This window comes from Ctenopharyngodon idella, chromosome 10, assembly GCF_019924925.1.
Source record: "Ctenopharyngodon idella isolate HZGC_01 chromosome 10, HZGC01, whole genome shotgun sequence".
In the NCBI taxonomy this organism is placed as follows: Eukaryota; Metazoa; Chordata; class Actinopteri; order Cypriniformes; family Xenocyprididae; genus Ctenopharyngodon; species Ctenopharyngodon idella.
In genome coordinates, this window is record NC_067229.1 from 26,025,905 (window position 1) to 26,038,570 (window position 12,666).

General features: G+C 34.7%; 2 protein-coding genes across 3 annotated transcripts; one reads left to right on the plus strand and one right to left on the minus strand.

Moving 5' to 3' along the window:
- Positions 1–8,306, plus strand: mat2al (methionine adenosyltransferase II, alpha-like). Of its 2 annotated transcripts, none has more exons than XM_051910733.1 (9): positions 1–283; positions 603–680; positions 874–996; positions 1,791–1,903; positions 2,045–2,188; positions 2,319–2,537; positions 5,197–5,379; positions 5,877–6,010; positions 7,830–8,306. In XM_051910733.1, the coding sequence occupies exons 1-9, from the start codon at positions 208–210 to the stop codon at positions 7,930–7,932; spliced, it is 1,173 nt and encodes a 390-aa protein (XP_051766693.1). In that variant the 5' UTR covers positions 1–207; the 3' UTR covers positions 7,933–8,306. The 2 variants fall into 2 exon arrangements, with proteins under 2 accessions (XP_051766693.1, XP_051766694.1); XM_051910734.1 differs by having other exon boundaries at positions 153–283; positions 814–996.
- Positions 8,307–8,429: 123 nt separating this feature from the next.
- On the minus strand, positions 8,430–10,584 carry lyrm7 (LYR motif containing 7). Its single transcript, XM_051910735.1, has 5 exons — positions 10,491–10,584; positions 10,197–10,269; positions 9,824–9,894; positions 9,234–9,315; positions 8,430–8,766 (listed from the first exon to the last, which is right to left on the minus strand). The coding sequence occupies exons 1-5, from the start codon at positions 10,509–10,511 to the stop codon at positions 8,696–8,698; spliced, it is 318 nt and encodes a 105-aa protein (XP_051766695.1). The 5' UTR covers positions 10,512–10,584; the 3' UTR covers positions 8,430–8,695.
- Between the last annotated feature and the right edge of the window lie 2,082 nt (positions 10,585–12,666).

Here is a 12,666-nt window from a genome sequence, read left to right on the forward strand (position 1 = left end):
TTTTATAGCCAGGACAACGGTTTATGGTCGTCTATATTTATATCCTTGGATGTCAGAAGTCGCGTGTGATTGGTTGAAGTAAAAACTAACTCTAAAGCCACTCCCATTAAAGTTCTTCAAACTTTAGACTGGCTGTGAACATTACACTAGACGGTTTTGTAGTAGTTGCAGTTATAAAGCGGTAGTTTTGTCAAGTCTGCATTCATCATGAATCCTTTTGGTAGTAAGAAATCAGGAAAAACTTTCCTTTTCACATCTGAGTCTGTAGGAGAAGGACATTCTGGTAAATATGAAACATGTTTCATGCACTACATGTTGACATGTGCAGATATTACTGTTAGTGAACATTACATTTATTATACTGTTGCATTACTTACATTATAATGTTATATTAATGCAATGCATTGGTTTTAATGCGCTGTATACATTTACTATTCCGATAAACATCCTGAGTTTCGCTATACGCTACATGTCTGTACATGCCCCGTTAGTCATAAATAAATAGTCGTGATTTTTGAGAAATGATAATGATCAATGAACAATCAATAAATAATTCGCACCGTCAAACAAAATCTTAATAATAATGTATATGTTGCTGACAGATAAAATGTGTGACCAGATTAGTGACGCTGTTCTGGACGCTTACCTGACACAGGACCCGGACTCCAAAGTGGCTTGTGGTACAATTATCACATTCATAACATTTCAAATCACCATAAACGACATTATGTTGACTGGTTTTACACACATGAATCTAAGAAATTTTAATGTTTTTTTTGTTGTTGTTGTTTTTTTTTTTTTACACACATATAGACATCCCCATTCCTTTTCATGGCATCTTTACATAAAAATCTTTTCCAATTTCTGGAACAGAGTGTGTGTCCAAGACTGGTATGATCCTTCTGTGTGGTGAAGTGACTTCAAAGGCTGTCGTGGATCTTCAGAAAGTGGTTAGAGACACTGTCAAGAATATTGGATATGACGACTCATCTAAGGGTATCTACATATATATACATATACATTATTACAATTTCAAAACTCGGCAGCCATGACTCCAATCTTTAAAATTGACATGAAGCAGAAGTTGCAATTTTTTTCCTCTTATTGTGTCATATATATGAATGGAATAGCTTCTGGAACAAATGTAGGGCGGGCTTGATTTTGTCCATGGGGAATTGATTGGATGGTTGTGGTTTGCTATTGGTGGATCTCATGTGAGTGACAGGTTGCCCCGCCCTCACGCCAGTAAACATGTCATCAGAGAAGAGATGTCGCTGCAACAGAGAGGGGAAGTTATTTTGATTGAAGTTTACGGGAGTATATGAATTTAAAAATAATATTTCTGTGTAAACTGATACATAATTTTTCTTAGGTTTCTTTAGGTTGTATTCTTGCTTAATAAAAGTATTAATTTCTTTAAAAAAAATCTTGCTGACCCCAAAGTTTAGAATATACTTTATGTATATTCCAATATATCACCATATTTATTTAAGCTTTATTAGGATTGATTAATACGTAGCCCCTAAAGGGTCATGGTGATGGAAAAAAGAATATGAGATGGGATGTTAAAATATATTTCAATGCTTTCGCTTTCCCTCACAAAAACTTTTGTGTTCGCTCGCAAAGTACTCAAAAGTTTTCCAAAGTTTCTCGGGGGAATGCAAAACTTTTGTGAGAAAAGGCAAAAGCATTTTTCCTCCTATCTCATATTTTCCATCACCATATCTCTTTAGGGGCTCCGTAGATTGAGTATTATGACAAATAATATGATTATCATGTGATCTCTCCAGGTTTTGACTATAAGACGTGCAATGTGCTGGTGTCACTGCAGCCTCAGTGTGCTGAGATCAGTGACTGTGTGTTTGAAGGCCGAGACATGGAGGACATCGGCGCTGGTGATCAGGTCAGCATATTCTGTTCAAAAATAGCATTTTGCTTTCATTTTACAAATATGTTTTGCAAATGTATAAACATGATAAAAGTATTGTGTGACTCTAGGCAGGAAAATAAATAGCATAAATAATGTTGTATGATTTCTCACCAGGGTTTAATGTTTGGCTATGCCACTGATGAAACAGAGGAGTGTATGCCACTCACCATCCTACTAGCTCACAGACTCAATGCCAAATTGAAGGAACTTTCAAAGACCGGAGTTTGTCCTTGGATTCTTCCAGATTCAAAAACACAGGTGAAAGGTCTCTTTGAGATGATAGGTTTAAGGAAGTAAACCACTAATCACCCGCACGTTGTTATCTCTGTAAACTAATAGTTGAAACGCAGCAGATAATGTTGATGTTTTTAATTATTAACAAGTGCAGGTGACTGTGGAGTATCGTGACGACATGGGTGCCATGGAGCCTGTTCGTGTTCATACCTTGGTCATCTCAGTTCAGCACAGTCCTGACATCACGCTGGAAGATATTCGTAACAATCTGATGGAGAAAGTTGTAAAGACGGTCATCCCTGCCAAATATCTGGATGACAAGACAATTTATCACCTGCTGCCTAGTGGGAAGTTCCTTTTAGGTGGTCCACAAGTAAGCACACACAGAAACTGTTTTTTAGTGATGTTTGCTAATGGAAGCATCAGTAATAAGGCCTGTGCACATCAAGGATGATAACTAAAACAATAACTAAGTTTCAATAATCGTTCTAATTCTATGAGAACAGCAACGAAAACAAAATAGAGGAATGATATCGTTGGAATCACCGTAAAGGGTTAGTTCACCCAAAAATGTAATTTTTGTCATTAATTACTCACCCTCATGTCATTCCACACCCGTAAGACCTTCATTCATCTTCAGAGCACAAATTAAGATATTTTTGATGAAATCCAAGGGTATCTGATCCACACATAGGTAGCAACATCATTGCACCTTTTGACATCCAGAAAGGTAGTTAAAAACATGGTTAAAATAGTCCATGTGACTACAGTGGTTCAACCTTAATGTTATGAAGCGACGAGAACACTTTTTGTGCGCAAAAACAAAACAAAAATAACGACTTTATTCAACAATTTGAACCATTGTCATACGTTGTGAACTCAGTGCAGGCTTCCTTGTATACATCCGAACGCCAAGTCAGTATTGGCCAAAGCTGAACATGTGAGCAGCACGACGCATGCATGTGATGCTGACGCAGGATCCGGCCAATAATGAGCCAGGATTTGGACGTAAACAAGGAAGCCTGCACTGAGTTCACTACATATGACAACGGTTCAAATTGTTGAATAAAGTCATTATTTTTGTTTTGTTTTTGCGCACAAAAAGTATTCTCATCGCTTCATAACATTAAGGTTCTGGACCTCAAAAGGTGCAATAACATTGCTGCCTATGTGTGGTTCAGAAACCCTCGGATTTCATCAAAAATATCTTAATTTGTGTTCCGAAGATGAACGAAGGTCTTACGGATTGGGAACAACATGAGGGTGAGTACTTGTGACAGAAATTTCATTTTTGGGTGAACTAACCCTTTAATAAAGTTTTTTTTTTTCCAGCTGATGAATGATAAATACATTGACAACCAATCAGAATAATGTCAAATTAAAAGTTTTACTTTATAGTACATTTTAAGTCATTGTGTTTTAATAATCTTTTGTCATGCTTTAAAGAAGTACATTTATTTTGATGTGTTGACTAACATACTAAAGCACATGTAAAGTACTTGATTATAATTTTAACTATAGTGTTATCTGATACATTTAAAGTATATTTAAATGGACTAAATTGCAACTTCATCATTGCAAATGTGTAGGGGAAGACTGGGTATGGTTGTAATATGGGGAGAGTTGTAACACCACCAATTCCACCAATCAGGGATTAGCTAGGAGTCCTATAATCACAAACTCCTGAGTGAAACAGTAAGTGGACTTGAGCTGTGGACAATCACAGAAAGACAGGCATTGTTTTGCATTGTTCTTTTAGATTGTTTCAGTAAACCTGTTTTTTAAAGTATATTGCATGGCGTGGCTGCTATTTTTGCTTCCTTTGTCTAAATGTTACAACTTACCCATGTGTTACATTGTAACAAAGGCACACAATGTATTTGACATCAACTCATAAGGGCTGTAATATTCTTACAGAGGTTTGAATTTGTGCCTTTTGTAGTAAACAAATGTGGGTACTTTGTATACAAGTTTGAGCACTCTAGCTACAGATTACAGAGTTACAGATGCTGAAGCAAAAAGTGTTACAACCATACCTGGTCTCCCCCTAATTATAAATATATTTAAATACGTAACATACTGTACAGTTGTCAATAGAAATGAGATTAAAATATGTTTTTGTTTACCATAAAAGCTTGTCAGTACATTCAACAGTATCTTTAACCATATTTCAAAGACAAGAGAAGTAATTATAAAATTACATATAAAGATGTACTTAAGTCCAGCTTAAGTCTGTCAAAATAGCACTCTAAAGTTCAGATTATTAGTCAATTAATATAAATTTAAATGTTTTTATTTATTTGCAATTAACAAGCATTAAGTGTCTGAAAACATTGCATTCAGTTTGCACTTAAAGGGTTAATTCACCCAAAAATGAAAATTAGGTCATTAATTACTCACCCTCATGTCGTTCCACACCCGTAAGACATTCGTTCATCTTCAGAACACAAATTAAGATATTTTTGATGAAATCCGATGGCTCAGTGAGGCCTCTATTACTAGCAAGTTAATTTACACTTTCAGTGCCCAGAAAGGTACTAAAAACATATTTAAAACAGTTCATGTGACTACAGTAGTTCAACATTAGTAGAAGCTTACAGTAGTTGCTAAAGTAAATACTTTTTGTGCACAAAAAAAAAAAAACTTTTCAACAATATCAAGTGATGGGCGATTTCAAAACACTGCTTCGAAGCTTTCCGAATCTTTTGTTTCTAATCAATGGTTCGGAGCGCCAAAGTCACATGATTTCGGAAGTTTGGCAGTTTGACACACAATCTGAACCACTGATTTGAAACAATAGAGGCTGGCTATTGCTGGCAATAGAGGCCTCACTGAGCCATCGGGTTTCATCAAAAATATCTTAATTTGTCTTCTGAAGATGAACGAAGGTATAAATTACATTATTTTCATTTTTGGGTGAACTAACCCTTTAAGTATATTATCTCTGTAGTAAGTACTATTTTAAATGTATGCTAAAGTGTACTTCTTTTTCACAAGGGGTATCAGTGGTGTGAATGCTGCTGTTTTTTTAGGGAGATGCTGGTCTCACTGGCAGAAAGATCATTGTGGACACCTATGGTGGATGGGGTGGCCATGGCGGTGGAGCCTTCTCTGGTAAAGATTACTCCAAAGTAGATCGATCGGGTGCTTATGCTGCCCGGTGGGTGGCCAAGTCACTCGTCAAAGCCAAACTGTGTCGGAGAGTTCTGGTTCAGGTAAGACCTCTATCTGGTATCAGGTGTCAGTTTAGTAGGATTATGGATGTGTATATGGTATAAGTATTATATAACTTTAATAAATGTACAAAATTTGTGTCAAACCATAAAAAGACATCAAGCTGCAGTAACATTTTAAAAGTAGCCTTAGTTACCACAGTAAAAGCGTGGTCACATTAGCAAAAAAGGCCCCTGTATGAAGCACAGCTCACACAGAAGTCACTAACAAACCAACCAGCATTTTGTTGGCCAGTACGGTGAATTCACATGAAAAAACGTGAAACCGATGCAAAATCTGCGTAGCTAAATGTACTGCCCTTATGAAAAATTATGGATTTTTTTGACTGAAATGAAATTTTGCAGAGCAACAGTAAATGTGACCGAACCATAAAACAGCGGGACCAGCTTTTGGCATTTATGAGAGAGGAAAGTGTTTTCTGACTGAGTGATACAATGATATGCAAGACTATATTGTTAATATTATATTTTTGTTATAGATCTCGTATGCTATTGGTATTAGTCACCCTTTGTCAGTGTCTGTCTTTCATTACGGCACATCAACGAGAGATGAGGACGAGCTTTTAGAGATCGTCAAGAAAAACTTTGACCTGAGGCCAGGGGTCATTGTCAAGTATGTATACACATATAGTGTAGTATATACGTAGTAGAGCAGAACGTTGTATTGCATTGTATTGCTCTTTTTATATTATACCTATGGTTGTAAATGTAGGTGGAAATGCAGGCTACATCTACATTAATCCTTACACATTTGAAAACTGTCTTTGTTTCAAAACACTCTCTGTCCACACTAGCATTTTTAAGAATTTTCCAAAAGTTTCTTGTCCACAATGAAACACCTGAAAACATTTAAATCATCATACTACACATGTATAAAGTGTAATAAAAGCTCACTGAGATGATACTGAGAGACCAGACATAATAAAGCTCTCAGGCTATTCTTCTGGCACGATCATTTTATTAGCAAAATCTCTGTATCCCATTCATACTCAAAATTGCTATTCCATGTATGGTCTAAAACACATTTGCCCTTATGTTTTGCTGCAGTTTTCTGTGATCTTTGCAGGAATTTAATATGAAGATTGTACAAAGTAACATTTATTTTTAACAACACTATGAAAATGAATTGAAAGCAAACCATGCCAGTATAACCATATATACAATAAATGGACAAAAGTACAGGAACACGCCTCTTAATTATTGAATTGAGGTGTTTCAGTCAGATCCATTGCCACGGGTGTATAAAATCCAGCACGTAACCATGCAGTCTACATTCACAAACATTTGTGAAAAAAATGGGTCATTCAGAGAAGCTCAGTGAATTCAACCATGGTACTATTTTATCCCTGCTAGATATTCCACGGTCAACTGTAAGTGGTATTATTGGAAAGTGGAAGTGTTTAGGAACAGCAGCAACTCAGCCATGAAGCGGAAGACCACGTTAAGTCACAGAGCGGGGTCACTGAGTGCGCATGGTGCGTAAAAGTTGCCAACGCTCTGCTGATTCCATAGCTGAAGAGTTCCAAACTTAAACTGGCATGCCACCACTGGACTCTGGAGCAGTGGAAACATGTTCTGTGGAATGACAAATCACGCTTCTCTGTTTGGCAGTCTGATGGGTGAGTCTATGTTTGGGCTCATTACCTGCCTGACTGCTTTGTGCCAGCTGTAAAGTTTGGTAATGGAATGACTATTTTTCAGGGGTTGGGCTAGGCCCCTTACTTCCAGTGAAGGAAAATCTTAATACCAAGACAATGCTATGCTTCCAACTTTGTGGGAACAGTTTGGGGAAGGCTCTTTTCTATTCCACCATGACTGTACCCCAGTGCACAAAGCAAGGTCCATAAAGACATGGTTGGATGAGATTGGTGTGGAAGAACTTGACTGGCCTGACCGCAATCCCATTGAACTCCTTTGGGATGAACTGGAGATTGCGAGCCAGATCTTCTTGTCCAACATCAGTGCCTGACCTCACAAATGCTCTACTGGATGAATGGAGAAAAATTCCCACAGAAACACTCCAAAATCTTGCCAGAAGAGTGGAAGCTGTTAAAGCTGCTACTCCATATTAATGAATATGTATTTAGAATGTCATTACAGTCAATGTTAGTGTAATGGCGAGGTATGCCAATACTTTTGTCCATATATTGTGCATCTGTGGGTACAGTATGCATCATATTAAACATGCATCATTGTTTTCAAGTACCTCGGTTTTCACAGTCCACACTATAATGCAAAAACAGCATTTCCAAATGTATCCACTTTGGGGAATGTCTTCAAAAAGCAGTTGTCACTGGATGAAAACACTGTCTCAATGTGAACGGAAGGCCAAAATGTAGAGAAAAACATGTTTTCAAATGTATCCGGATTAGTGTAGATGTAGCCTCAGATTTATGAGAACATGTGAATTCAGCAATAATTTGATCTTACAGGGAGCTTGATCTGAAGAAACCGATCTACCAGAAAACAGCCTGCTATGGACACTTTGGACGAGAGGAATTTCCTTGGGAAAAGCCGAAGAAACTCATCTTCTGATATTCTGTGACACAAAGAATTAGAATTGCCTCTACATTCCTTGCAATTTTGAACGATTATGATAGTATTTGCGCTAAATGCTTTACTGTGATCAAGACTTTATAAATTGTTTAATTTATAGACATGTTTTCATATTCTAGACAGTAAATTAGAATGGAGCATGTTTAATATGAATTAATAGAATTCAGTTAGTTAATGAATTATGTGGAAAATGTGATTTTTTTTATATTATTACATCTTGTGGATCATATAATAACTGTGATGACTGTGAAGGGGTGAAACCCCTTTTAATGGTACCTTATTAGTTATTACATAATTGTCCTTTTTTCATGTATACCAAGTCAATTGTCAATTAATAACACTTCTTTCATGCACTAGTGTCTACTCATTTTAAAGAGTATTCAAAATATATTACCACTTATTTATTAGGTTTTACTTAAAATGTAGTGTATATCTGTCCTGTACCCAAAAAAGAACTGCAATTATGTTGAAAGAGACATTTTTTACAATTTATTCAACACTCAGCCAAACAAATACTATTTACAATATGGCAATTCATAGCATTTAATTCAACACAATCACATCAGCTTTGAACCAACATATAAGTTATTATAGTTATGTTATTATGGCATCTGTGTGATATTCCAGTGGAAATGAAGAATGAATGATTGCTTCCTTGTCCTATATCAGAGACGTGCCTTGGTCTGTCGCATATGAAAAACACTGAAGAAAAGTGATTGGTTTCAGTGGGAGTAAATCAGGATCATGTCTTTTTCCTGGGTGAATCACAGTACGGCACATTTTCCAGCAGGAGACTCTTGCGGGGCCGCAACACTACAAAATATAAGCAACGATTTTTAGCCCAAGGAAATAATGATTTGAATGTCAAAATTATGATGCATTTTAAAAAACTCAAGATGTTTAGTCATATTTCAACCTCAAATTAAAATGACATTCTTATTACTCCAATGGAAAAAAAGAGATTTATGATATAACATAAAATCAACTTGTTATGCATTTCTAAAATACGTATACAATTTAAATCATAAAGTATACATGGGTAGTATTTGTTGTACTGTCTGAATTTATGTGGATATAAAATCACTTCTTTAATACGGTAATGACTCAATAATCAGAAAAACTATTTTGGGAGGATTATTATGCTTAAATTTCATGGAAATACCATCATGCAAGAAATGCTAACTGGATAAAAACATACAAAACTTTGTCTGTATGTCGGTGTGAAATGTGACCTGAACATGTTTTTGAGATTCACCCATTATGTCACACAAATCACTTACAGATTTTATTTTCCTCCACATGCTCAACCTGTATCACACTTTCACGAAGGATGGTCTCAACTGATCGGGCCATTTTAAGCATCTGAGAAGAAAAAGCATATTAAATATAAAGCTTTGTGATTCTTGCCTTGATCTCTAAGCCTCAGAGTCAGAAGTGACAGTTTCATATCTTTAATATCTATCAATGAAATAAATTTTGTTTAGTTGTACTATATACTATATAAAATATTGTTTATTACTAAAAAAAGTTTAGTTCTAAAATATCTAATACAAACTATATAGACATGTTTAAAAAAACCAAAACCTAATAAAAATGACAAAAAAAAAAAAACTTTAAAATGAAAATAGAAAAATAAGAGTAACAATTTAACAAATTAAAAAGGTTTAATTTGTTAACATTAGTTCACATGAACTAACAATAAAAAATAATTAATGTTAATCTCAGCATTTACTATTACGTTTTTAAGATCAAATGTTGCATCTGTTAATATTAGTTAATGCTGTGTAAAATATTTTACTCACTGTTACCAAAACAACATTTAATTTAAAATGTTAACAAAAACAATAACACTAGCTTTCATGTGACTTGCCTCTTTAATATTTTCTTCTGACGTTTCATTCTTGTTCTTTTTGAATTCTTCATTGATTTTTAACCTGGCAGCTTCATGTCCAGAGGGAAAAAAAACGTGTATCAGACATTAACCCATTTTAATAATATATACTAAAACACAATTTCTAAATTATTTTTTTTATTCAGAACGTAACGATTAAAAACTGTCAAAGACAGGGCAGGAATTACAATTAAACAAAAGCACCAAATTAAACTAAAAGCAAATTAAAATGCATATACATGAATATAAAACGTCAGTGGAATACAATGCACGTTAGGTATGTAGAGAATATTTTTAGTAGCGTATCAGTTCTTAATATTGATAAATGTGTTCAGTAAGCACTGAGTGAGACCTGTCAGAGCTCTGCCATCATCTTTAAAAACATCTCTTCTTGTCTTGTGCAGATCTTTGAACACCCGCAGCACCTTTAGAATAAGCATATAAAGTAATTGCAAATATATATATATAAAAATGGATAAAATATAAAAAGATGGCTCTTATAAAGCCATCTATTTAATCAGTTTAATAACCGCAACTGCATTTACTAAGTTTGTTAATAAACATGGCAGATACACAGTGTGTTAAATAGAAATAACTGTAATAATGTAAGAAAATATCCATATTGTAAATGTTTGTTGTTTCTCACCTTCAAGCGTGTCCCCATCATGCAAGAGTCTTGTTCTTCTGAACATGTTTGTTCTATTGTGGCGCACAGCGCCGCCTGTTGTACTGGAGGACGCGCTGACTCTGCGAACACTGCACTTATAAGAATAGTTTTTTACGCCCTGCTTTATGATTTTATTTTTTAGTAATAAATATCAGGATTAAACTGAAAGAATCGGTTAGATGCTTTGTGTTTTCGATTAACGTATATTTTTTATAAATTAAAGAAAATGCTTATTTGGTAATTTTTCCTCACAATATTGTTACGAGTTGAGGTTAATATGTAAGCACCATGTGGTCATCTCCAGATATTTGCATTTTTTAATTTATTTATTGGTAATATTGAACATTTAATTTTTTCTGCCTATTTTAAGATTTATCTTTTGCTTTTTAACTATTCTATAACATTCTTTTTCTAATAACTTCCATAGTACTTATATTCATTTGTATATTTTAATATAGATTTCTAAACAAATACTTTAACAATATTGTGATGCATACATTCTTACAAACCATTTTATAGTGTCTTAGTCGTAAAGATTTGCAATATAAACCAGAACATAAACTTCGGCATCAGTCAAAATTTCAAAATTTATTATACGTTTTAAAACAACCTGACACTTCCAGGTTTTCCATGAGTAAATGCAGCTCAACCACAGAAAGATTGTTTATTAAGAAATGCATTGAATTCCACAGGACAGAAGAACAAAAGAGTACAAGACAGTCAAACACTAACGAACAAGAACTATTTATTAATCAAATAAGCACACAAACACTATAAATATTGAGATGAATCTTCCACACGTGTCTTAATCTGAAATGAAAGAACAAAGAAGGAAATGTTACAGCAACAAGAAAAGTTTCCTCAGAATCATGAACATGTATTAGATCGACCCTCATATAAGAGTAAATAATCTTTCCCCTGTGTTCAGGGTCAGATGGGTAGTGTTGTTTAATCATTGGGTCAGTTCAAATATAAAGGTTAATCTAAACAAAAATCAGTGGGCTAAACGTAATATTAAAATGTTCTCTACCTTTTATTCGTTGGTCTCACTGACCGTCCAGCTCACATCGATCACAGCACATGGACTGAAAGGATCTTCTTCTGTATTTATTTCAGCCAGAGCCTCAGTAACGCATTACTGCCGCCCTCGGTGGCACTGGGTATTTAGTGATGGGTGCTTTCGAAACTTTATTGCTTCATGAAGCTTCGAAACATTTTCGAATCTTTTGTTTCGAATCTGTGATTCGAAGCTTGTTTCAAAAGGTAGGTGTTTTTCTGAAAACACCTGAACGCGCCAAGTCACGCTATTTCAGCAAACGGGGCTTTGATACTTTTAAATCGTTTAAATTTATTTGTTTGTTTGTTTGATATTTTATACCTAATTGTATCCTTATTCTGAATTTTATATTTCCCCAGTACTTATTTATAAATACCTTAGTATTTTTTAGTTGTTTTTCTCTTTTTATTGTTTTTGTATGCATAATTGTATTTTGTTCAACATTTGCATTATAATGTTATAATAATAAAAAAGAAACATTCCAAAATTCTGATGGTTTGCTGTTAGATGCCGATGATTTGGTTAACCAACGAACGAGTTAACTGATCGTGGGTCGTAATAGGTACATTTTTAATAAATTTAATGCATTTGTGTGTAATAAAAAAAGAATGATACTAATAACACACACAGCAAGCACTACACATTAAAATAAAACACAAATCTGACAGAAACTTTGTATTTATTGGTATTTATTTATTTGTATATTACTTTTAATAGTTTACACTTTTCACGTAAAAAAAAACTTGCAATTTGTTTGGACATGAACGGTACATGTAAATTATGCATATTTGGGCTGAGTTTCCGTTGCATTTGCCGTTTTGACCCACAGGTGCCGCAGCCTGTGGTGTTTCGAGCGATTAGAAACAATGAATTGTTTCGCGAAGCAATTGGTTCAGTTAAATTAAAAAAACCTTCGTTTCTCCTGGAATACACAAACAATCGCATAAATTATAAAACCTTGGATTCAAACCAGTGAAAAAAAGAGAAATGTGTGCGTATCAAGAATTAATTGTTGATCACTCAGTGCATCCTAAGACTTTTAAGAGAAGAAACGATAACTTTTATTTTGAAAAGAGGTGACGCTTTCCGGAAGTGCAC

Coding starts and splice junctions, on each gene's coding strand:
- mat2al (XM_051910733.1), top strand. CDS start 208: ATGAATCCTTTTGGTAGTAAGAAATCAGGAAAAACTTTCCTTTTCACA. Junction 681..873: donor GGACTCCAAAGTGGCTTGTG/GTACAATTATCA, acceptor TTTCTGGAACAG/AGTGTGTGTCCAAGACTGGT. Junction 2,189..2,318: donor TTCCAGATTCAAAAACACAG/GTGAAAGGTCTC, acceptor TAACAAGTGCAG/GTGACTGTGGAGTATCGTGA.
- lyrm7 (XM_051910735.1), bottom strand. CDS start 10,511: ATGATGGGGACACGCTTGAAG. Junction 10,270..10,490: donor TGATGGGGACACGCTTGAAG/GTGAGAAACAAC, acceptor CTTATTCTAAAG/GTGCTGCGGGTGTTCAAAGA. Junction 9,895..10,196: donor TGATGGCAGAGCTCTGACAG/GTCTCACTCAGT, acceptor CTGGACATGAAG/CTGCCAGGTTAAAAATCAAT.